The sequence below is a fragment of the Calonectris borealis genome, chromosome 26, assembly GCF_964195595.1.
Source record: "Calonectris borealis chromosome 26, bCalBor7.hap1.2, whole genome shotgun sequence".
In the NCBI taxonomy this organism is placed as follows: domain Eukaryota; kingdom Metazoa; phylum Chordata; class Aves; order Procellariiformes; family Procellariidae; genus Calonectris; species Calonectris borealis.
Window position 1 is genome coordinate 7,106,612 of NC_134337.1, and position 25,010 is coordinate 7,131,621.

General features: G+C 53.6%; 1 protein-coding gene across 1 annotated transcript; it reads right to left on the reverse strand.

The window, feature by feature from the left end:
* Positions 1-254: 254 nt before the first annotated feature.
* LAMB3 (laminin subunit beta 3) lies at positions 255-25,010 on the reverse strand. Its single transcript, XM_075174512.1, has 22 exons — positions 24,962-25,010; positions 24,313-24,467; positions 15,348-15,462; positions 15,072-15,145; positions 14,462-14,644; positions 13,990-14,053; positions 13,485-13,660; positions 12,687-12,807; positions 12,109-12,297; positions 11,861-12,016; positions 11,057-11,253; positions 10,031-10,142; positions 9,179-9,551; positions 8,557-8,717; positions 7,270-7,478; positions 5,941-6,144; positions 5,101-5,245; positions 3,569-3,776; positions 2,415-2,556; positions 1,855-2,031; positions 1,256-1,409; positions 255-791 (listed from the first exon to the last, which is right to left on the reverse strand). Exons 1-22 carry the CDS (start codon positions 25,008-25,010, stop codon positions 655-657), a joined length of 3,501 nt encoding a protein of 1,166 aa, XP_075030613.1. The 3' UTR covers positions 255-654.

Genomic DNA, 25,010 nt, shown 5'->3' on the forward strand with positions numbered 1-25,010 from the left:
GCTCCCTCTGGTATTTTTCTGGCGAAGCGTTACATGGTAAATAAGCAGATTATGGCAGAAAGTCAAACAAGACATTTGACTTGACCTTTGAGTATGAGATTGCCTTTCTCTTATTTGTATAAATATAGGTATGTTGTATAGATACAATGGAGATAAAATTCTCCATTTCTGTGATCTGGTTCTTTGAAGAAAGATCTAGGAGGGAAGTACTGAAGCCACGGCAAGTTTTAAGGATTAACTGCAGAGTAGATAAAAAGTTTTAAAAGGCCCCACAAGAGGGTTTTAGTTTGAACAGTGAAATTCAGCTAAAAGAGCCTGAATTGGCTAAAACAAGAAAAAGAAATAATGTCTTGGTTTATAAACCCCTCTAGAAAGAACAGCTTTGGGGATGTTTTTATTTGCAACGGAAGATTGATGTCTCTCCCCCTTTTTCCTCCAACCACTGGGCAGCTTTAGCCAGTCCAGCCAAGGTTAGCCCTCTCCAGGGGTTGCTCCTTTGGCTCAGTGCAGCTGTTTTCCAGAGGTACGGAAACTCAACTTGCTAAAAATAGAGACGTTAGCTACATGAGAACTCCAGCCGGAAAATGGGAATAAATACACAAGTCAGTGTCTGCAGAGGAGGAAGGCAATGCCGTTGGAGCGCGGGCAGCTCGCTCAGGAGCAGCTCTCGTAGTAGGCGACTCGCTTGTTGATGGCGTCCCGGATCCTTCCCACCCGCTCCTCCAGGCCCGACAGCCTGGCCGACTTGGACATCAAAGCCTTGTTGCTTTCCTGAATTTCGGTCTCTAAAGCTGAGGAGAGAGAGCAGGAAAGGGTTACGCGATGATCGGACAGGGGGAAGGCATCACGGCCGTTACCCTCCCCAGCGGGTTGAGCTGAGCCTCCACCTCCCTCCTGCATAGCTCTGGTGGGGCAAGGAAAACGAACATCGCTGCCTCCTCCCCAAAATACCCCAACACGACTGCTCCAAACAAAGCCATTACTTTTGAATGCTTAAAAATGGAAGCAAGCGCATGGAGGAAAACTGAGGCACATCAGCATCGCAGGCAGGGCGTCCCTTCCACAGTCACCCACGCACCCTCGCAAATTCTAAATGTACTGGCACAGCACCAGCAGCCCAAATCTGCACCACTCACTGCCAAAAGTACGTTGCGTACGTTGCCTTCCTCGTAATTTCTTTCCCTCACCCCGCTGGGAGTCAAAAGCCCTTCCCCAGTGCGAGAGATTATTACATTGAGTTCACAGAGAGCCTTACTTTCCATCCTGAGCATCATGGCCAAAGTTTCCTCAAACAGAGCCTGTGCCTCCAGGTCGATGCTTTGCACCCTGCTGCCCTGCGCTCCCAGAGCCGGGCTCTGCTCCATCCTCCTCTTCAGCTCAGCGTACATTTGTTTCACTTGTTCGAAAGCCTGTGGAAAAGCAAATAAGCAGTGCAGGTAGGATCAAGCAAACAGACTGGGGGAAAGGGGATTTTCCAATGTTGAATCCATTTTAAATATTAAATGGATACTGCACTAGAGCTTTGCCATGATGTTGTCATGCAAATGCGTAACAGTTTGTGATGCGCTCCGAAAGATGCTGACTGACAGCTGTATGGGCTACTCGGCCTCAGGCGGGAGGTACAGCAGAGATAAGTTTCCAGCAAAAAGCATTAGGATTGAGAAAGGTCCGGGAAAAATTCAGTAGTGGGATACTGCATCAAATTAATAAGAAGTGACACGACAACGCACAAGCCGTGGCCTGAACAGGAAAACCTCCTCACCTCATCCAAAAACATGCCAGGACACAGCTGGCTTTGCTGTCTAATGACAGCGGGGAAGCAGAGGACAGCTCCGACATGCCGGAGCCCGGTACCTGCTGCGCGCTCCTGGCCTGCTCGCCCGCCTCCCCAGACGTCTGCTGTGCGTCGGTGGCCCGCAGGCGGTTCTGGTCCGCTCCGCGCTGCAGCCGCGAGAGTCTCTCCATCAGCCCGTCCAGCTGGCCTGCAATGGACTTCACATTCTTCTCGGCTGGACCAAGAACAGCCTCGATCTAAAAGCAGAGTGCTCCACGTTAAGAAGGGAAATCACATCCAAACCCCACTCCTAATGTGTTTTTTTTTTTTGACTCTGTGCAGCGGCCAGCTACGCTGCTTGACAGACACATCGCAGGGGTTTCGGCAGGGAGCGGGGACTGCTCCCTGCGCAGCTGAGCACGGCAGCCCCGGGACTTGTCTCAGGGGGCTCCGGCAGGGATCGTGACCGGAGTCTGGAGAAGCACACAAGTGAGGCACAGCAGAAAGAAGAGATTTTTACAGCAAAAGCTTCACCAGATCCCATTTCCCAGCTGCGCTGGTGCACCAAGTGGGGAAGTTTCAAAGGAGCAGTGAGCAGGGCACAGTAACGTTATTTGGGAAGTCACCGCACATCACTCACTTCATCAACGCGCTCCTGGATGAACCGGAGGGAAGAGCCAGAGCCCCTGATAGCACCCCGGGCCTCCAGCAGCACCGTGTTTGCTCGTCGCAGATCCCCGACCACCTCTTCCACGTTGCCCTCCACGGCATTCGCCCGGTTCCTGGGGAAATGTGGGAAACAGCCAGGAGTGAGTGTAGATAATTGCATGGGCTGGAAGTCAAGGTTGCAGAGGCTAAATAAGGAAGCTTGAGAAGCAAGGCAGGATTGTTACTGAGAAGGTTGCAATCTCCCTCCCCCAAAAGCCACAAACCCGCACATCTGGACACACTGCACTCCAGCAGGTTTCCTTTCAAGAGGTGTTGCTTCCATTTCATACCCCCAAGCAGAGGAGACAAACTGAGAAGGGGAGAGAAAAGCCTTCCTTTAGACTAGTTAGAAACATTTATTGTGTAAGTAGTGCAAGAAAAAGCATTGAAGGGAAAGCAATAACCACTGAAGCAGTTTCTATGAACACTTTTCTGCTCGCAGTGGGACTATTCAGGTTGGGGGATAGAAAGCGAGACTCCCTTGCCTCATCACTTCCAGCAGGTTAAGCAGGTGTCAGACACTATCAAGGAGTTTACATACTTATCCCACTAACCTTCTCGCTGGGATACTGCTGCAAGTCAACATGTGACAAAGTAGATGCTCCAAATTTGCAAGGACACTCTGTAATTACTTTTTAAGGGACCATGGGATAATCCTCCCAACTTTCACCCAGAAAACAAATAGCCCATTTAATCTCCTCATGCTCTCTTGTGCAATTAGGATATAGGTCACCAATATCAAGTAATACCAGAGCAACCCTGCCATCTCCCATTACAGGGACTCAAGAGATAAAGAAAAGCCTCCATTACTTTTGGTAAAGACCTTCTTGTTCTAGTCTCTCTAACAAGATCTACTCTTGGCAGCCAGATTTCTTATTTGTATTGGGGCACCAGGGAGGTGTCAGCAGAGATTGCAGACTCATTCTTTTAGGCACTGTACGGACATAGAAGATCCCGGGCTAAAACTTCATATTGTGCAAGTCGGTACAGCTCCAGCAGAATGAGATTTCAACCCAACAGAGAACCACCACACTCACTCCGGCTGAGTGACCCTCAGCTGCCGAGAGCCCTTGAACCCCAGCCGACCTGGCTTGTTCTGCCTCCTGCTGAAGCTGCTTGGCCTTAGCGATGTCCTCGGCCGTCTGGGCAAGTATGCTCTCCGGGCACTGCAGCTTAGTCGCCAAATTTTGGATCTCGGTCATTTTTCTCAGGACTGCGGCAGCATCCGTGGGGAGACGTAGGGAGAGAACAGACTCACTGATTTCCTGGATAGTGGCAGGGTCCATGTTCTGGTCTACAAAGCAAACAGACAGACGGTGTCAGAAACAGAGAGGGGAAAGGCAGGAGTGCAAATGCAAGGGAGGATGACGGCAGGCATCCAGCCACGCACGCTCTCACACACAGTCCCTTCATTTCAGACAGCTGCCAGGATCCACCCTGAACTTAATCCCCTTGAATTTAACGTACTTCTCATTCACATCAGCAAAACTTTCAGGAGAGTACTGAAATGATACCTTTAATTTGGTGGCGAGAACACCACGGCTAAGCCCAGAGCAGAGCGAGGTGGACTTCACTGCGCCGATAAGGTTGTGTTTCAAGACAAGCCTTTTTTTATTTCACAAATAAAAGTTAGTAAAACTGAGGAATCAGAGAGGCAGGCAAAGCCCAAGGGACATTAGCCCAGCGATTAGCTCAGAAATATCTTCACTCATCATTAACACCAGGCAGCACCAAATGACCTGATTTTCTTACTCAGCTAATGCTCACGAGGCTCATTATGTTATTACAATCTGTCTGCGAACAATAAGTTATCTCATTGGTTTATAGGACAATGAGGAATTCTCGTTTGATTAATAGTCCGCTCCAGAGAAGATTTGTCTGTTTAGCTTTGGTCAATGAGCGTTGCTGGTAAAAACTTTTCTGCATCAGGTCAATGCCGACTGCAAATCCTCGAAGAGCACTGGCCACGGGGACAGGTTTGTCCTCGAGCCCCAGAGATGGCACGAGGCTCTGCAGCAGAGCGCGGGACCCAAAGCAAGCCATTGTCCGTGCTACAGACAAAAGACGCCTCCCCCACAGCCTTCCACTTATGTTAATTCAGTTCATTGTTTTAGAGGTAATATTTGAGAGCCGTTCATGGAGGAATGTTGCAAGACCCCTCTGCAAAGCCCTGTGCACATGGACCGCACCAATGGTCCTCAAAAGTCCCCAGAAGGAAGCAGGCAGGGTCTGCCCTGGTGAGATCCCAGGGAAGTCAACACAGATAAAACAGCCAGGATTAATTTGGGTCAATCTGAACAGCACAGTCAAGCCTGAGCAAGTCAGCTGGCCAAACTGCAACTCCTGACAAAATCACGGACATTTGTACTGCTGAATGTCTTCTCCTTTTTTCAGAAAACACTATCCAAGCCTGCCTTGCCATCTCAGAGGATGTGCATTACCTTTGCTACATAAATACCCACGTGCAGACAAACAGGATATCCGAGAGCTTAACTGGGGTGAGCTGTTCAGCTGACTCCCTTGTACTGTACTCTCATACATAATATCACTGTAAAAGTTAGTTTTCTCCATGCACAGTCAACCTGCACAGACATACTTTACAGCTTGCAGAGCGCTACCTGACAAGAAGTTTCGGACTTGCTGGATGAACTGCTGGATGCGCCGAACATCCCCCTCTATCTGGGTCCTTGTTACGCTCATCTGGTCCACAAGCCGCCGAGTATTGCTTTGAATCTGATTTGCAGATGTCTCTGTCATTTTAATCTGCAAACAACAATATCCCGATGGAGCCATTTCTTCTTGACCTGGAAACCCAGCAGCCCTACCTCAACTCTGAGTGAACCGGGCAAGGCGCTTTGAAATTATGCTATTGCCCATTCTTAATATGCCATGGCTTTAAAGGATTGTAAATGTTAAAGATTTAGGGTTGGATTTGCAAAGGAAGCTCTCAAACAGGGGCAATACTGTTTAGCTTTTTAAAACACCTTTGAAATGGATTTTAAATGAGTTTGAAAACTCACTTTATCTTTGCAAGCACCCGAGAGGCCGTAGAAAGAAGGCGCAACAGCACTAACACACACATTCTAGATTGCACCAAATGTCAGAGCAGGTACACCTGCGGATTCAGAGAGGCTTCCAGATCCCCACCCCTTCTGCCCTACTAGTCCCAAACCAGGAGGACCAGTTCCTTGTGACATTTCCAGAGCCGTGCGCGTGCCTTCAGCTCTGTGGCTCCTGTGCTGGGGGAGGCAGGACCCACGCACGCAGCAGGAAGCCTCCCACTCAAAAATTCCTGAATTTCTGCAGCTGTCCAAAAGATCAAGTCTCAAACAGAGTTTGAGATTGGGTGTTTTATCACAGCTCACTCTTTCCACAGCTGTCCCCCCAGGCTCCGCTTTGACAGCGAAGGGCCGAGCGCGGGGCTCGGCCGCGGGACAGGCAGCGCTGCCCGCACTCACCAGCTGCGCCGTCTCCCGGAGCCGGGCGCTCAGGCTGCGAAACTCCCTGGCGGCTTCCCCGGCCGAGGCGAGGGCCCCGCTCGACAGCGGGAAGATGCCGCGGCAGGGGCGGCCGGCCGCGCAGGCAGTGCTGTTGTCCCGCGGGCAGAGCGGCCCCTCGCAGCGGGCGGGCGTGCACGTCTCCGCTCGGAAGCCACCGCAGATCTGGAGAGGGAGAGAACGGCGGGGCAGTGAGGCACTCGCCTCGCTGGTGAGACCTCGGTGCTCTCGGGGAGGCAAACCAGCACGTCACAGGGGCCAAAGTTTCGACAGACCCTCGCCAAGGGAGCTGGGGAACTTGCTGCGCTCGTGCTGCAGGGCTCCGCACGGGAACAGGGACGGAGCCAGCCCTCCCGACGGGGCTGCCGGCGATGCATGCGGCACACCCAAATGACTGTGACTACGTCGGAGAAGGGCAGCCAAAGCTCCAAGTACAGCAGCGCTGAATGCCCACGCCTGGGACAGCAACGCAAGATCTGCATCTCCTCACCACCCCAAGCTGGAGCACAAATGAGAGCAAAGCAGGAGCTAAACCCCAGCAGCTCACGAAGAGTAACAGAGCATGTCTGCATGGAGCGAAGGTCTCATTTACTCTCAGGACAACAACTCTTCCCCTCGTGGCAGGGGAACGCTGTCCAAACTGTTTGCCATTTGCTTTGGGAGAGAGAATTGGATGAGAAAACCTTGCCCTCTTGCCTGGACATCAGTGGTTTTAATTGCATAGCATCTTCTAGAGTTACCACCCACCAAAGAGCGCACTGCAGCAGGGGCACACGCAAACCCAGAGCCAGTGCAAGCACCAGCACAGGCTGGTCGCTCGGGAACGTGTGGTGCCCTGAAAAGCAAAGAGGGGAGGTTGGTGGTCTCCACAGCAACCGTGCATTAGGAAACACTGAAATGGATCTCCATGGCAATAACAAAGCAGCGAAGGAGAAATAAAAGAAACCTCATCTAGAAATTAAGTGGGTCTTTGAGATATAAGAACTGACAGATGAGAGAGTCCTTGGAGGAAAAAGTGCGTGCTTGAGAGGGGGTGGTGGGCAATGCTTTGGTATCCATGATCCCAGGCAAGGCATGCTCAGACAATTCTCCACTGCTGTCCCAAAGCAGCAGGTTGCTTGGATGCCATTTACGAGTCTCTCTGGACAGACTTTGTCTTGTGCCACGCTGGACTGTTTGAGGAAAGGTGCGTGACTGCAGGATGAGACTTCTGCCTCCTGAGCACTACAGGGCCCTCCTGAAAACTAGATGTGCACAGTGGGAAGTCATAAAACCACCTCGTATCTTCACCTTGTTTATGACAGGGGTCAGGTTGGGAGATGAGGCTATCTCGCCCTTCAGGGTCAGCAGCTTGGAGGTGGACTCCGCAAGCCCCCCCTCCAGCCCCGCAGCGCTCCTGCGGCTCTCCCGGGACTCGGCCAGCAGCCCGGAGGCGCCGGCGACGAGGCTGCTGGCATTGGTGAATGTCTGGTAAGCAGATCTGATTGTCTTGAAGGCTCCTGCAGGAATAAAACCGATAAATGACACAAATGCCTCCGTGACTCATGAATGCAGCATAGCTACCTAAACCAAGGCATTGACTATACCCTGCGAGGGGATGTGTGCACAGAGAGGAGGGAGCCAGGGTGATTAGTCACTATGGCACAATGAAAAAGCTCCTTTTATTTCCAGATGCCTTTCAGCCATTCCTTCAGTGAGCTACAGAGCTTTCCTGAAGGACTGAACTCTGCGTTGGGGCTAAAAGATTGAAACAAAACTAAAGCAAGACGACATGCACGTGCTGATCCTGGGCTTTGCTCCGTGCAGCCCAGAAGGGCTTTGGTGGGGCAGGAGAGGGCTCTTTCAGGGCCCTTTCCCTGGCTCCTGAGCAGGCCCCTCCATTCCCCTCCAGCACAGCCTGGAAGGAGAGCAGTCAGGACGTGGACCCCTAAGCCCTGCTCGGACGGCGAGGTGCAGAGCGAGCCTGCCCAGGCCGCGGCCGCTGGCCGCAGCTCGCGCGTCCCCAGCCGGCTGAGCCGTGCGCTGCAGCGGGGAGGGGGAGGCAGCAATGAGGCGCTTGGAGAGAATTAGCTGTAGCAGGGATATAATGGCAGCCTACCACCGGCATCATCACAGGGCTTAATTAGCTCTTCTCCTAAGTGCCTGACAGCCACCTGGCTCCCTTCCCCACCCCTCCATCCCTTCCATCTGTGCACAACCTTCATTATCTCAGCTTCCTCCCGGGTTCGGTGACACGCTCCCAGTGGGGCTCCCCCCTTCCCACTGCTCCCGCTGCACCCCGGCAGCGGGGTTTGTGCTGGCCAGGGGACGGGAACGTGGTGCCCGTGGAGCAAGCTGCTCAGCCCCAAAACACTGCAGCAAATAACCTGATAGCATGAAATCCTGGGTCATGGACCAGAGGCTGGGTAGAAAGCATCCCTCCCGTTGGGGAGGGAAGATGTGTTTGCTGTTCCTAAGCTGACAGCAGGTTAAAAACTCCATCTCATCCGCCCAGCCAGTGGGAAACCACCAGGCACAGTCACACTGAGGTAAATTAACAGCTGCAAATTAAGAGATATTACAGCTGCAGCACTGTACCTGACAGATCTGTGCTGCGGCTGGTTTCAAACTGGGTCTTCTTGCTCTGATACTGTGTGTTAGTGATAAGCAAGCTGCTGTTGAGGGCTTCGAGCTCCCTCGACAGAGAGGCAGTCTCATCCAGAAAACGAAGGTCAGGGTTTATATCTTGAACCTGTTCTCTGGGAGAGAAAAAGCAGAAAACGTGAATTCAAGTAGAGAGCAAAGCACCTGTAGACAGAGCAGGGTGCTCTCGTGCTGGGATGCTGCCAACACCCGGTGAAGAGGCACTTCTGAGCCCAGAGAGCTGGCAGCCGAGGACACGCCATGGCCTCGCAGGTTTGCAGAGGCAGCAGAGGGTGGGGCTGGGCTACAGCTCGCAGGGGCCAGGCAAGACGCCCACCGCCCAGAGCCTGTCCCCTGCCTCCTGCTTTGCAACATTTTGCACAGGACGGGCATGCGTGGAAGCGCTGCTCTCTTGCATCCCTGGTCACCGCGTGAACGGAGCAAGATTTTCAGTTACAGAAACAAAGCAGAACACGTCCAAGCGGCTCGGTGTGACAAGTGGAGTGAGCACACAGAAGAAAGCCAGCATCCCCTCCTGGCTAAGGGATGCACCCCGTTAGCAGCATCCATCCCTCACCTGATCGCAGCGAGCGCGCTGCCCACCTGGGCCAGGCTCTGCTCTGTCACGGAAGAGCGGCCGAGGATGCTCTGCGCCTGCTGCACGTTGCCCTCCGCCTGCGAGAGGCGGGGGCCGAAGCGGGAGCCCCCGCTCCCGCGGGGCAGCCGTGAGGTGGAGTTGCCGAGGCCAGCCTGGCGCAGGCGCAGGCGCTGGATGTCCCCGTCGTAGGCGCGGAAGCAGGGGTGGCACAGCTCGCAGCCGGGGTAGGTGCTGCAGTGGCCCCGCTGGCACTGGTCGCAGCGGGAGCCCATGACACCCGGGCGGCAGAGGCACTGGCCCGTGGTCCTGTCGCACCCCACGTCCTCCGTGCCCTGGAAGTCGCAGTCACACTCTGAGGGATGGAAAGGTGGAGAGATATAGAGGTGAAGCCCACCAAAAGGGAGGAAAAAAAAATTTTTATATATATACATATACACATAAAATCCGACCCTGTTAATGGGATGCCAACAATCTGAAGTCCAAGCCCACCCGTCAGCCCCTGCAGCATCGGGAAGGAGGTGGCACAGGCAGAGGAACGGGAAGAGCCCCCAAGCCCAGCTGCTCACCCGGCCCCTGACCCTGCAGGGCCAGACTGGCACGGCCCAGGGTCTCGCCCAAGGCTGCTGGGAGGGGACTGGTGGATACCTGGAGGTGGGGATAGGGGAGAGCAACAGGGATTAACTAGGAAGCTGTTCCAGAGAGGAAATTTCCCTTGCAAAATAGTATGGGAAACACTGATGTCAGGACACGGGCCAGGTGCTCTTTCCCAGATAACCTGTGATTTCACAGTGCTAAGCAACGCCAAGCCAAAACAAAATGGATGCTCCCTACCTGTGCACCCTACCCGGACATCTCCGTAGTGTCTGTCTGGGCAACCCTGCTCCTGCGTGGCAGAGCACGTCCGTCCCGTGAAGCCTTCTCTGCACGGACACTGTCCTGTGAACTGAGGGAAGAGAAATACATCAGGGAGACCCGGCTCTGGACTCTTGCCTGGGAAAGCCCTGCCTCGACTGCTCTTGAGCACTAAAGCCAGCACACGGACAATCTTCTCTACCCAGCCGGTGTCCCAGGACGTGCCCGCGCTGCTCCTGCCGGGCTGCAGGCTCAGCCATGGCGCTGCAAACAGTCTCCAAACAGCCCAAGCATTGCAAAGCAGAGTTTTAAGCTTTGTTTCAAAGACAAAGGAATTGTCCACAAGCAGCCGGTTTGCCACTCAGGTCTCTTCCCTGCACTAGCTTGTTTGGGACCTACCTTTGGGTCTTAGAATTTGTCATGGGTTTTTTTTTACATTTTCCCAGTTGTCTCTTAAGCCTGAAGTGACACACGTGCTTTTCTTTGACAAATGAGGATAATTAACTTGCCTCGCCTGCAGGAAGATCTCTTATTAGGACCTCCTCGTTAAATATCAGGCCTTTTAAAATGGCTTAATCTTGCCTCGATAATTACCACTTTCTTTCATTTTACTGAATAGCCTGTCATAGTGTTTTCTAGGAAATAGGAAAAGGAAAATAAGAGTAGGATGCGCTAGGGAATGCACGGCCCTTTTGTGGAGGCTCCCACGGACGGGACAGGACAACGGAGCCACCCAACAGTTGCTTTTGATGCTCTGAGCGACCCCCAGCGCGGTGCTGCCCAGCGGGGACACGGCTCCGTTGGCGGTGGCACTCTCAGCTGTGCAGCTCGACCCCCTCACTGCCCTCGGGCAGCCCCTCAAGCAGCGTTTGCAGAGTTGGGAAAGGAGAAAGTGAGAGCAAGTTTGCAGGTGCATGCATGAAAGAAGGCAGGGAAATGAAAAAGAAATATTGCTGAAATATGCTGAATCTGCCCTAAGGGAGCTCAGGGTGGGCTGGGCGGTACCTGGTTGCAGTGGGGGCTGCGGGAGCCGTGTGGGTGGCAGCCGCAGGGCCGGCAGCCCTGGCCGCTCCCCATCTCCCAGTGCTCGGCCGCACACTGGTCGCAGTCGTTCCCCGCCACGTTGGGCAAGCAGAAGCACCGCCCCGTCTCGTCGTCACAGGGCATGTCCTGCCGCGTTCCCAGCGCATTGCAGGTGCATCCTGAAACAGAGAGGGTTTTCTCATATTAAAAACGGGTGCAGAGCACCAGCCCGGCTTCCCACGAAACCAGGTCCACAGAAGAACCTTACAGCCACCCAAAGACAAGCTCTCCTATCTCTCCCTTCATACCTGAGCTGGGCAGAAGGGACCCGCACCCCTGCTCTAAACACCGCCCTGTCCCTTCAAGCGCTGCAGCAGGACTCAGCAGCCCAGGAGGCCTCGGCATCCCTCCAGCCCAGCCGCACACGCGATGCTGACCCGAGCCACGGCTGCCCTCTGCTGCGCACAGCCCCGCTCGCCTGCACGGCATCGCCTCCGGCATCCCCCGCGGCTTCCCGAGCCCTGCGCACCCGGGGAGGCACTCGGGAAGGGCACACAGCCTTACACACGCCCCAAACTCCGCTTTCGCTCTGCTTTTTGCCTAACTTATACCTGAGACAAGCCACAGCCTGAGCAAGGAGGTTTTGTAAGACTTTGCAAAACGGGCCTTTGGCTTGGAAACCCCAAATCAAAACTGGCTGGGAACCAGGTCCCTTCCAGAGCCACTGAGGATGCTGAGTGCAGAGGTGGGGTGGGAGCACCCCGGGATGCCTCGGGGTGTACTCACTGCGGCACCCCATGGGATTGGCGTTGGCCAGCTGGGCGAACCCCGGCTTGCAGAGGTGGCAGCGGTCCCCCTGGACGTTCTCCTTGCAGACACAGCGCCCGGTCAGCGGGTCGCAGATGGAGCCCGGCATGGTGCCGTCCGGGTCGCACTCGCAGGCTGGAAACGTGCAAGAAACTGCATTGCTAAGGGCACGAGGGGCGGACGGGGGGGTCCAGGGAAGGTGCCATGTGGGGTAACCAGGCACTCACGCAGACAGGCTTCGGGATGGGCAAGATCCTGCCGCTCGTTGCGAAAATAGTTAGTTTTGCAGCGCTCACAGTTGTTGCCTTCGGTGTTGTGCTGGCAGTCGTCACAGACGCCCCCGCTCGCCCCTCCGCTGGCGCGGTACAGCTCCGGGTCAAAGCGGCATGAGGTCGAGTGACCATTGCAGTTGCACCCTAAAAAACCCCAACAAAACAGCCCAGCTAGTGCTGCAACCGTGCAAACTCCTCCGGCAGCGGCAGCTCCGGCACTAGGGGGTGCCCGAGTCCCCTGCGTGACACGGGGACACCCGCTAACCGCCCCAGGATGAAACTGGCACCAGTCGGACAGCGTGGCCGAGCGCTGGTGCAGCCCGTGAGCCGGCATCGCCCGGCCACAGCCCTGCGGAGCAAAGCCCAGCGTGCAAGCGTGTCGGGGGCACCTTTCGCAGAGACACCCGTGTTAACATCCAGCCCCCCAAAGTGTCCCAGTAAAAGGTCTCGGAGCTCGCTCCCGCTCCCGTCACTCACAGCTGGGATTTAGGAAAGGCCTCAGGAAGAGGAGAGGGGAAAGGCACTCGCCGTACTCTGGCACTCGTGGGGATCGTCGTCCTCTGCGGGTGCCCACGGCCGGTTGTTGTAGAGGGCGGCGCAGCGATCGCAGTTGGGACCGGCGGTGTTGTGCTGACACACGCAGTGCCCGTGGACCTGCTGCAGAGACAACGCTTTACCCCTCCTGGACGGTAGCTGTTCGGTTCAGAGCTTCATCCTTCTGACACCTGTCCGGCACGTGCCTGGCCTGCTCCTGCCCCCACGCAGCCCCCATTCCCTGCGCAGAGATGAAGCTCCAGCACCCAGACAGGGCTGCTGCAGCACCAGGGACAGGCTGCTCCTCGCTCGCAGCAACAGGGCGATTCCCACCACCTCCACCACCTACCCGAGGACAACCATGCTCAAGGCAAAGCAGACAACCATAAGCTGGGGACAAGAAAATCCCACAGCAAACAACCCGCACTGGCACATCCTCCTGAGCATGAAGAAGCCTACTGAAACCTTCTGCGTGTCCCCCACCCAACTGAGAAACCCAGTGCTGGCAGGAGCAGTTCCCCCCAGAGCACAACCTCCCGCAGCACTGAGCTTCCTAACGCCTTACAAAGCCCCTCCACCTTCTTCCCAACACAAAAAGGGTTTACGTGGGGGTTTACCACCCCATTGCTGCAGGGAAAATGGGGCATCGCTTCCCCTGGTTACGAGCAGCCTCTGGCCAGGGGAAAGACTCCCTGGTCATCCCAGCCAAGGTCTCCCAAGGAGCACTCCTGGGTGTGTGGTAGAGCCTGACACCACAGAGCTCATTTTTAGGCTTTTCGCTTCGCCCCGACACTCACCGTGGCGTCTGGGTCTCCCAAAGGGGCGCAGCGGTCGGCGTGTCCATGGCAGAAGCAGCTCCCCAGCACCCGCATCTCCGTCACGGCATAGAAGGTGCTGGGCGAGTGGTAGCCCTGGCGCGCAATGTGGGGGAGCTCGGTGAAGTTGATCCGCAGGTTGGTGAACTGCCCCAGCTCTGTTGGGGACCGAGGAGAAGTGTGAGGGGGCAGCAGGCACCGGCTGCAGAGGTGCACTGCGATTCGCGTGGAGGGCTCGGAGCAAGAGACAGAGGCATCAGCATGAAGCGCAGCAACTGAGTCATCAGCAAAGACCAAACGCTGCCCCTTGACACCTTGGAGGCACCAGGGCAGCAGTTTAACATGCAGCTCAAGGCCCTGTTTGCAGAGGACCTGCTCTCCGCAGGGTTACCCCAGCTCAGTGCTCTCCATCACGTGTAGGAAGAACCATGAGGTGCATCACCCCCTCTTCTCCCTTTCTCAGATACGAAAGAGGTCAGTCACTTACTATCGATGGTCTGGCTGTAAGAGGTAGTGATGGTAGATGCCAGGTCTTGGACACTGAATTTCACCTTAGAAGGAAAAAAAAAAAAGTTAAAAAGCAGGAAACACAAGGTGCTTTCTTCTCATGCTCTGGGCAGCACGTGCTCTGGACCTGCCTCTGCAGAACATCACTAAACACAGGAAAAAGACTTCAGAGTTGCAGAGGATTTTGCAAGACCACCAAACATAACACCTCGATTGTCACAAAGCAGCGAGGGCTTTCCTCCCAGAGGAGCAGGAATCCTCCCGAGGACTCCCCTCAGCAGTGCTGGATGTCCACGGGCTCCATCCCTCGCCAGGTGTAAGACGTGTAAAAGACTTCCAGGCCACCACATGTTTCTGCAGCGTTGTGCAGGCCACCCGCCCCGAGCCCAGGGTCACAGCGGGGGGAACGGGCACGTGTGGGAGTCCCTGCCACAAAACCCCACAAATCCTACCTTGCCCCCATGCAAAGGGTACCCCTGCAGCGCCTGGCACCGAGCGTCCTGCCAGCTCTCGGGGGAACCCCGGGGGACGCCAGGGAAGGCGGCGGCGCAGTCGGAGGCCAGGTACCGGTACACCTCCCAGGTCTTGCCGAAGTCGGTGGAGCGCTCAATCAGCATTGCAGCGGGCAGCGGCGACTGCAGAGCGGGGAGAGAGGCACATCTGTAACACGGCACACCCCGGACGGCTCCCGCCCTCCCTCCAGGCTCAGGTCTCCGCAGGCTGCTGGAGCACTCCCCTCCCCTGCAGGTTACCACAACTTCTGGGTCCCCTCCCGCCCCTCGGCCAGCCCTGCTGCAGCCACAAAGTACACATCTGCACCAAGGAGATTTTTCGGCAGACAGTGGGGGGATGGGAACCCACCACCCTGCTCTGCTCCCCCCAAACGCCCAGGGGAATGTCCGTGAAAAACAGGGAAAGAGGAGGGATGGGGACCCTGGAGTGCATCCTGTCAGGAGCCCGGAGGGAGCTGCGCACTGACATCCCCACATCTCGCGGAGAGCCAGCGGCGCCCAGCCACCGTCATCTGTGACCTCCTCGCAAGCAGAGCTGCTGCACACGAACCCTGAAGTGAAGCAGGATGCTGCTGAGCTGGAATGTCTGGTCCAGGTCCAGCTGCAAAGAGACGCGCTCGATGCCTGCGGGCACAGAGAGGCAGCTTCAGAGGTGCAGACCGCGGACTTCAGGAGAATAAACCACTTGGCTGCCTGAGCCAAGTCACTTATTTCCTTCTTTCCTTCCAGTCTATTGAACTCAACACCTCCTCCTCTTCCCCTCACTGCCGGCGGCCCGGAGCTGCGGTGTCCCGGGGGGACCCCAACACGCCCAGCCGGTACTCACCGCTCTGGGACTGCCACCAGCGCGGGTGCCCGGCGGAGGACAGGACGTTCTCCACGCGGTGGCCGTTGTAGGCGTGCGGCAGCCGCGAGTCGCACCTGCAGCATCTCATGCTCCACTGGAAGAGAAAGGGCGGGTGGAAGCGACCGTCCCGGCTCGGCCGGAGGAAAAGACCCCGCTGCAGACCCCGGAGGCGAGGGGCCCAAGTGCAGCGTGGACTCACCGAGGAACAAATGGCATCAGTAAAGCTGGTTTATTAGAGATCTGAAGAACCACGATCAATAAGACTAATGATATGCAGGACTCAAGTGGTCCCCTTCACACCCCATTAAAAAACACAACTCATGGTCTTATGGACGAAAAACTAAAATGAAAATGCTTTCAACTGAAATGTTTTTGGCAAACCATCAAAAGTGCCTTTTTTTAAGCAAACCCCGTTTTCCACAATGACAACGCCTGATAGAAAGCTCTCTGCAGCTTTTCAGGAGCAGTTTGCCTTTTCCACGCAGCTGAGGGGCTGTTTGTCCGGGTGAACAGAAAGGCCTTTCTCTCGCCTCCAAAGGCCCCGGGCGATGCTCGGCCCCCCTGGGCTCTCCCCTGGGAGCAGAGCGGGAGCAAACAGCTCAGCGGGTGAGAAGTCAGCGGGTGGGAAGTCGAGCAGCTCAAAGTTCAGCCCTTCACTTGAGCAAGTAATTCAAGGAGCAAACAGAGATGTAGCACGGGGAACGCAGGAACGGGAAAAAACAGGGTCCCCGAGGAGCAAACAAATACCCAAATTTTGACTAACCAAGCAACGCTCTGTGCAGCCACTAACACGGGGCCGCTGGGCGCGTGCGGCACATGAGTAGGCTCAGAAATGTGTGGAAAGCAGCAGGAAGAAGATTGAGCAAGAGACGGGGAGTGGGGAAGGTCCGGACATGGGCCAAGAGGAGAGGTGGGCACGGGGTGGGCAAGCAGGCTGGGCGAGGGCCACCGCAAAGTGGGGGGAGACACCCAGGTGAGGCCAAGGCGGGGAAGGGCAGGTCCCAGAGGGATGTTAAAGCAGCAGGTGATGACCGAGCCCGCAGCAGCATCCCACGGGGCACCGGCGAGGCCCCGTCCGAAGCACTCGGTACCGACCACGCTCAGAGTGGAGCAAACACCAGGGGCTGCCAATAACGCTGTCCCAAAAGCAAAAATGGTGTGAAACATTTCAGCTAGAAATTGAAGTTGTCAGTGGCCCGAGCAGTAAAGTGGCCTCCCAAACGGAGCAGCAGGACACACGCTTCACAGGCACACATCCCAAAGCCCGAGAAATTGGGGAAGATTAAGAACAGTGTGTGCCAGCGATGGCAGGCGCTGGCCCTGGCGGCACGGGGCAGGACGGCTCGGAAAGGTCGTCCTGGGAGGAAAGCGCGTTTGGGGGAGAGGAGGGGAGTGTGTCTGGTACAAGGTCCCCCAGCTGACACTGGGAAGGCAACGAGATACCCCGCTGCGAGGGCTGCGGTCCCTGGGGTGGCGTAAGGTGACAGCAGAGGCATGGGCATGTTTGGGACCCCAGTGATGAGATCAGCTTTCCATGACAGAGCAGAGACATCGGGTGACAAGTGACAAGCACTTTATATCCACCTCTGTGCTAAAATCTCCCCATCCGATACTTAAACAAATGAGCCGATTCTAACCCAAACACGACCCTACACATGAGCTGGGGAAAGGCAGCAGGAGATGGTGGTCGGGGGGGCACGGCAGCACCAAGATTTCTGGTTTCCCCATATTTCCTTACTCCTGAAACAGGCTCACCTAAGTCAGCCAAGTCTCTTATTTCTACAAAAAAGGACTTGGCTTCATAAAATCTACCTTTTTTTTTTAATTTAAAGAAAAAAATCAGGGAAAACTCTGTCCAGAGTTACCTTTTTGCTTGCTCTCACACTAAATCACACAAGGCATAGGCTGACTTTGAACAGAAAGCACTAACTGGGACCACACCAGTTGCAAAGCTGCCCGGCCGTGCTGACACCGGGGAGCAGATGCCACGCGGCGAGGTGGCCGGGCAGCAGCAGACAGACGTGAGCTCGGATCATGGGTCGGTTTGGTTCCTAACAAAGCCCAGACCGGCCTCTGCCCTGCCCCCAGACCTGGGAACCTTTCAGCAGTTGGGCAGACATTGAGGAGAGATCCTCACTTAAAACTGATCTGTTTTCATAATATTTTCCACAGTCTTTATGTTCTCTGTCTATAAATACTCCAGAACAGGAGTTGGCTAACTACAATATTTATAACAATATTGCAGAGTAAGCAAACAGAGAATTCAAAATATATAATCATGCAATTTCCCTGGCTCTACCAACTCCTCCTGGCTCTGTCAGTAAGAATCAGAAATAATATAATCAGGACCAGGCAGAAGAACTCATTTCAGATAATGACTACTAGCAGCAAATTGTCAGGAAGCTACAGGAATTATCCACAGAAATAATCTAGTGCACAATTCCCAATAATGATTAAACTTCACAACAGTTCTGACTGTGATTAGCAAAGGCAGAAGGAAGGCTTTCTGCAAGGGGAAAGGTTAATCTCGGCTAAAGTATTCATTAGGAGCGATTCATGCATACTTATTAGACCATTCACACAGCCAGAGACACAACAGCCTTCTAGTAGCTACAACGCAAGATGAAGCTGCAACCACACTTAAAATGCAGTGATAAGTTAAAAAGAAGCTCAAACTGTCTGTGTGAGACAGACCCTCCCCATGCAGCCCGGGGGCTGTGCTCGGTGCAAAAATCTTTCCCTTTTTTTTTTTTCCCCCCAGCTTTTTAATTAAGGCTAAAATTAACACTGGAAGCAAAATTTATTTCACGTCCTTGGATCAAATTGTGAAACCCCTCTATTGCACAACAGGAGGATTTGCTGTTACTGACTGTGACTATGTGTCTCAAAGTTCCTCAGGACAGAGGGAATTATCAAAAATGACAGTCCAGCACCGGGCTGAGGGGAGATTCACCAAGCGCACACCTTTCCCCAGCTCTCCCCTTCTTTTTTTACCAGCATAGCAACAGAGTCGGTAGGTGCCTCAGAGCTGGGCTTGCCAGGAACAGACCAGGGCTGCGGGAGTACGTGCCAATTGGAAATGGAGCCGTCGGGGTCTGAGCTGGGTCACCGAGCCCTGGGGCAGCCCCAGCACATCGTCCCCTCCCCGCCAGGCACCAAAGGCCCCGGCCCCTGCGCGACTGCAGCAAGAGAGAATCGGTAGGTGTTTGAGAAGGTACGGGATGTGGGGCTGAAAAGACCTATAGGAAGGCAAAGAAGTCGTAGGTCTGCATGGAAACCACGAACCGCCCCTCTGTGCCTCCAAGCTGCTCTTAAGAGGCACCCCAAATACAGGTTATGGAGCTTCAGGGATTAAAGGAAATCCTTCCAGCCTTTTGAACGGTAATTCTGAAGGCAGTCGTTTTAGAGGAAAAGCTAGCGTGTTGAGAATAAACAGATTCATGTTTTAGAAATAAACGGAGGCGAAAAAAAAAAATCCATGTAGACAAACAACCAGGTATTGTAAAAATGCCTGAATATTACATCATGCACCTGGGACACTTCTGCGCGGTGCGTGCAGGGACGCGGGCGCAGACCCAGCCCTCGGCCGTGCGCTCTCCGCAGCTCTGCTGCGGGTTTTTGCTCCTCCCCTCCTGCTCTGACCTTGTGAACCGGTTGCTCACGCAGGGGCAGAAAGCCGCAAACCATTTTAAGCTGATGGACCCAGACCAAAGTATTTTAAGTAGCTCTAGCTGCCATTTTAATATGAGTAGAGAGTTCTTGAAATAAAACCTCCTGGCATAGGTGCACAACCCAAAATAAACTGAAGTTATTCATCAGCAAAAATGGGAAGCTGCTTCTCTCCAGTCATGAAATGAAGACCTTTCATAGCTGCGGGGACCTTGGTGGTCCTGCGTTTAACCCAGCCCCGTGTCAGCGAGAGGCACTGTGTCAGCCGGCTCCTGGCACGCAGCCTCCCATATGAGAGCCTTGCGTGGTCTTGCACAATTAATATTGTATAGGGACAGTAATTACTGTTCCAAGTTTATTTGGGGACAATCTGGAAGGCAGTGGGAATTTATATGTATACAGAGAGACTGAGAGTTATTGAGAAATAGGGTGGACAGCAAGAATAAATTACCTCAGGAACAAAGGCACCTGTTAACGCCAAGTTATGCAATTCTCTATTCCAACCCATTTTCATTCCCTGTTAACGCTAGCTGTAGGACATCGCTATGCCAGGCTTGCGGAGCCGGGCTCATCTTGCCTGTGAAGTACTCTATACATTCTCCATGGGAAAACATGATAGAAGTTACCCATGGTTATGTCGGCGTGGTTAAACTTCTAAGTGAGCAACCGGTATTTCTAAACTGGACCGTGCTTCAGTTCTGAAACATAGATCTATCTCTTAGCCATAACATCTAATGTCACATCCTTGCTTGGCCAGTCAGAAGTGACACTGGGAAGTGAGCTCTGAGGTTACGCTCAAAACGCAAACAGAGGGCTCTGACCCTCAGCTTGGTTTTACCAGTGACCCTCAAATTCAGAGGCGACAGCAGAGATGGGGGAGAAGACACAAGCTGGACAAACATCCTAGGTAAGGGGGCTCAGGAAATGAAGTTCATTTCTCTTGCTTAAAAGCAAGCACGTGGGTGCCTGTTTTCCTCACCCCATCTGTTCTCACATCATCTCCCCTCTGTGAAACTTCGTTTAAAATCTGCCAGCATGACAGTCTGCAAAACCCATACTGCACCAGCTTATCTCCGCACCCCGCACGCATCGCCGGGGTCCTGCTGCCTCTGCAACTTGTCTGCGAGGGAATGACGTGATGTCTCCCAGCATATGTGTCAATTTGCAGTCATGTGGCAAAAGAAGATACAGAGGAGGGAGGTGGAGGAGGAAAAAAAAGTAATGGGAAATAGGCTTTTTCTTCGGCACATTCACTACAGGTAGGGACATATCCCTGCAGCAAAGGGCAGGGTGTGTCTGAATGCCAGAATAAGATGAGATAAGCACAGAGCAGCCCCATATTACCTTCAACAGGTCTAGAATACAAATTATGCGCTGCAAACCCTGAACATTATGAAGCAATACCCAAAACTAGAAGCCCTGCTTTGAGCAGGGGGTTGGATTTCCTGCAGCCCCATCCGACCACAATTATTTCACGATTTTGTGGATGCATTTTTCTCTGTAAAAGACTTGAGTTTGACTGATGACATGGGTCTGGAAAGCAAATAAGCTGGGAAGCACAGCAGCTTTTCAGCATGCTCTCCCCTGCTCCAACACGCCCAGGGCCCGCTGAAGCACCCGGCAGGCAGCATGTTTTGGATCAGTACCGAGCTCCCTGACCGACTCATGCAGGTGGGCAAGCAGATGTAACCATCAGACGGTAGCAATAAGGCAGACAGAAGCATTACTCTCGCACGTATTCTGTTTCGCAGACATTGGCCTGTATTTTTGGAAGCAGCCAAAGACAGTGCTGAGGCACCACAGGGAGAGATGCCTGGGACCAACCCCTGCCAGGCAGCTGCGACCACCCGTCAGCAGCAGGAACCCTCTGCCGCGCCAGGAGCTCTCCTGCCCGACAGGCTCACGCTCCCCTCCCACCAACTCATTCAGGGATTAGGCTTCTCCGGTACCTCTCGTCTTGATTCCTGCCTGGATGACCCCATGTCACCATGACACAAGGGGTGATAAAGGTGACTTCCCACCCTTGGTTGCTCATATCCACCAAGAGCCCACGAAAAGCAGGTGAGAGCAGGCGGAAAATCTTGGTCCCTGACCTTATGCAAACAACATTTTAATATCCAAAGTCTCCCAGGGTCGGGGCGTGAGGACCACGTAGTCACCACACACACAAAGTGCTCCGCTGCAGGATGCAGAGCAGCAACACAAGCACAAGGACACCCGGCTTCATTCCTGTTTTGCCTATTCTTTGGCAAAAGAGTTCACAGCGATGCACAGGGTGCTTTGGGTACTCTTCAAAATGAATAAAACATCCCGAAAAGTCTGTAGCTATTTTCTAGTTCTGAATACGCCTTTATGCTGAAAGCACTGCACAAGCCCAGAGGAAAGAAGTGCTCTCCCTCCCTCCAGAGAAGTGTTGATCTTGCTGGGCACGAACACGCCACGACACAGGTGCCGCCGCTTCCAGCCGCGAGGCAAAGAGCCGAAGGCGTGCGCAGCCCTCGTGCTGTCACTTGGAAGGGCCAGGCCGGGCGAGGGGACCGGGAACCTGCTAATCCACGCGAAAGCCACACCGTGCCTTCCCTTGGCTACAGCTAGGCGCGCGAGCTGCTCCATATTCCTATCAAAGCGCTATACTTAGCATTTAAAGAGATGAGTTAACTGGGCCTTGAATCACACCTCGGTCAATGAGAGTCTGTCCACACACATCAGCGCCTTTACGACACCAAATCCATGCTCACTTATTTTTTTATTTTATTTTCAGTTTCCCTCTTGCTGTTACTTTCCCTGCTGACTCCAGCAGCCATTTCCCAAGCGCTAAGTGATTTCCAAGCCAGACCATTGGTCTGCCTGGTTTCCACCCCCCATCACTTTTCTAATCATCCCGGCAGTTCCCTGCGCTATAAATGGCAATGCTGAGTGTTCCTCCTGGATTTCACTAGACTGAGCCTACAGCCAAGGAATGGAGCAACCAGTAGTGCAAAGTATAAAGGTTAGAGGGATTTGGAGCCGGAGCAGACAATGGAGCAGAGGCTGAAATCGATGCCCACAGCGAGTGACCCACCAGAATTGCAAAAGAGCGCCCTGGGGCCAGCGTGGGCCGGCAGGGGCCAGACAGCGTGTGCCCGCCAGCTGGCACGAGCGCACCGGCAGCCAGCGAGAGCAACCCCTCATCCCATGCCCTCTGCTGAGATTGCAAAACAGACTCCAAATTTGTACCTATTTGGCAACAAAACAAGAGCAAGACTTGTAACCAAAAAAGAAGTCGTAAGAGTCAATAAAATAAATGTGCTTACTTTTTATGGGATGGGAATAAGAAAATTGAGTTCAGGGGATGAATTTTTGCTTAAATTAGGGAAGTAGAAAAAGGGAGGAAAAAATTAGGAAATGCTCATGGCACAGGGATTTCTCCTGCAAAGATAGGAGCTAGTATACTTATAACTTCCACTAGCCATTACAGCTACAGAACAGAAATAAGGGTCTTTAAGGAATTTGCTAGCAGTAACGACACATGTCTCATTTCAGTAAAGGAAAGGATCACGTATATGTAAGGCAGCAAGAAAGCAAAGACCCCTTTCCCAAAGCTGGAATTGGAGAATCCAACTTAACATGAGTGTTAATTGTTCCGTATCCCTTTTAACCCTGGTACTTGTAAGGCAAGGTACAAGGAATATGAAAACTGAATAGTTTAGGGACTTGAAGACTAGAAGAGACTGCTGCAATCTTGCTGTCTGCCTTCCTCCGCAGTACCGCCACGAGACCTCACTCCCCATTCTGCACCGAATGGATCGTTTCTGCCCAAGGTATATCACAGCCATCAGAGACATCCACAGTCTCCACTTCAAAGATTACAAGTGACACAGAGGATCACAACTGGAGGCCTTCAGAGCGATCTCTCAAGGTCAGGCAAAGGGAATAATGAGCCCACTCCAGCTGGTATGAGGACAACCAGCTCAATGAAGGTTTTGCAGACACTCGCTTCCCATAGTACAAGCTTCCTCCTCAAGCAAGTCACTGTTCAAAAGTCAACATTAAGTAAAGATTTCAGAAGTGCATTTATGTACAAATTTCCTCAAGTATAAACAGAAATCAGGAAGAAAAAAAAAATTAAGCCAGAGCAGAAATAATTGCTTGCTTTTTTTTCTGTCCATGGGCCACAGCACCCTTGAGAAGCAGCGGGGTTTTGCTGGGGAGGCGAACAAACAGCCCCGCTCCCTGGGAGCGGCAAAACAGCTCCAAAAAAACCAAGTGGGAGCCTGAACAGAGGAAATGCCTGACCGCAACTGTCAGCCTGGAAAACGACCTGACAAAGGACAGATGCTGCAGCCAGCCCAGCATCCAGGACGTGATGCCCATACCCATCCGGGCCAGGGAGCTGCCCCAGTTCCACACCAGCCAGCAGCTCCCAGCCATCCCTGAGCCCACAGAGGAGCGAAAATCTCTCCAGCCCAGTGAGAACACCGGCTCTGTAACACATGCCCTTACTGCCACATCTTGGCCTTCAACTTGAAGGGGAATTAAAACCAGAAGAACGCTGACTCACTGGAGCTGGATTTCTCTGCAGAAAACACTGCCTCACCAGAGGTCTGCCATTTCCTTTCCTCTCAAGCATCTCTTCCAAGACCCTTTTTGCCTGTCCTGCGTTGAACCCACTCCCTTTCGAGCTCCTCCCAAGGCAGTTACGGGGTTAACATTGCCAGACCGACAGAGAAAGGCTTTAGGAAATGCTCAGGTCAGGGACATCACCCCTGTAGCGTTTTCAGCTCTGTGCTCAGGCAGACTTATCCTTAAACTCTTACTCTGATTTGATGGCAGCTTTGGAGCCTGGGAATCCGCAGCTGGCTGAAACGTTATCCTCCTGCCCCCACACAACCAGCGTAATTGAAAACAGTTGTTTGGTTCAGAAGCTTTTCCAAGTCTTTGTGAAAGACTTGAAATGTTCCCATTTTTGACAAGTGAAATATGAGTTTAGTTTTAACTAAAAAGTCCAGGGATAGGAAGCTTGGGATATTTTGGATGCAAAAGCTTCCGTTCTGCCTCCAGTGCCTTCATGCCAGAGCTTTGCTGCCCTTTCCCTGCCACTGCGTTTGTGCTCAGCTCCTCTTCTTGACCACGGGGATGGTAGAGATGGGCTCGAGGGGACACCACAGATGGTGCAACGACCCAACATGGTTGGAAGGGGGGTAAATACCTAAACACTGCAAAAGGTGGGAAGGATAGGACAGGTAAAGGCATTAGCATCCCTATGTAAGGTTTAGGAGCGGGGAGGTGAACGTACCTCTCCGTGGGGCGTGCAGTAGGTCTCGGGCTTGGTGAGGCCACAGGTGGAGGAGGCTCGCAGGTGATGGGCTCGTCCCAGCAGGAGGTCTCCGGCGGGGGGGTAGCAGGCTCCCTGGGAGCAGGCTCGCTGCGCGCCCAGCAGCCGCGGGGCAGCTGGAAGAGCAGGGAAACAGGACTTGGGGTTGTGTCAGGGTGGCACACAGTCATCAACCAGCATGTCTGCTGTTTTCTGCAACAGACCAACTACGAGGTCACGCATGGGACAAACCTACAAAACGCACATCCCAAAAAGGAGAAAGGTATTTTGCCCCTGAATTACCTTTATTTTTAATACGAAAAAGGCACTTTTAAAGTGCTTTATACTAACAGTTATTTCTAAAAGTCGTCTTTGCCCAGTGTTTGGGCTGCAGGGATGCTCAGCTCCCCGCCCACCACACTGAACAGCCCCGTTTGGTGTTCCCTGTTTACCTATAGCCGGTTGCTCAGGACAGAGAGCAGCCTTTTGCCAAACACCAGCACTATTATCAAATACCGGTCTCCCAGCTGCTGCCACAACGCTGCTACTAATACAAAGCTTACATTCGCAGTGTTTCTACTTAGTCAGCTTCCCCCATATCCTTTTAGAAGAACTGTATGGTGAGCCTTACCCAGGAGAACAAATAATGCCCATGGCCAAAGCTGGCAGCGAGACTCCAT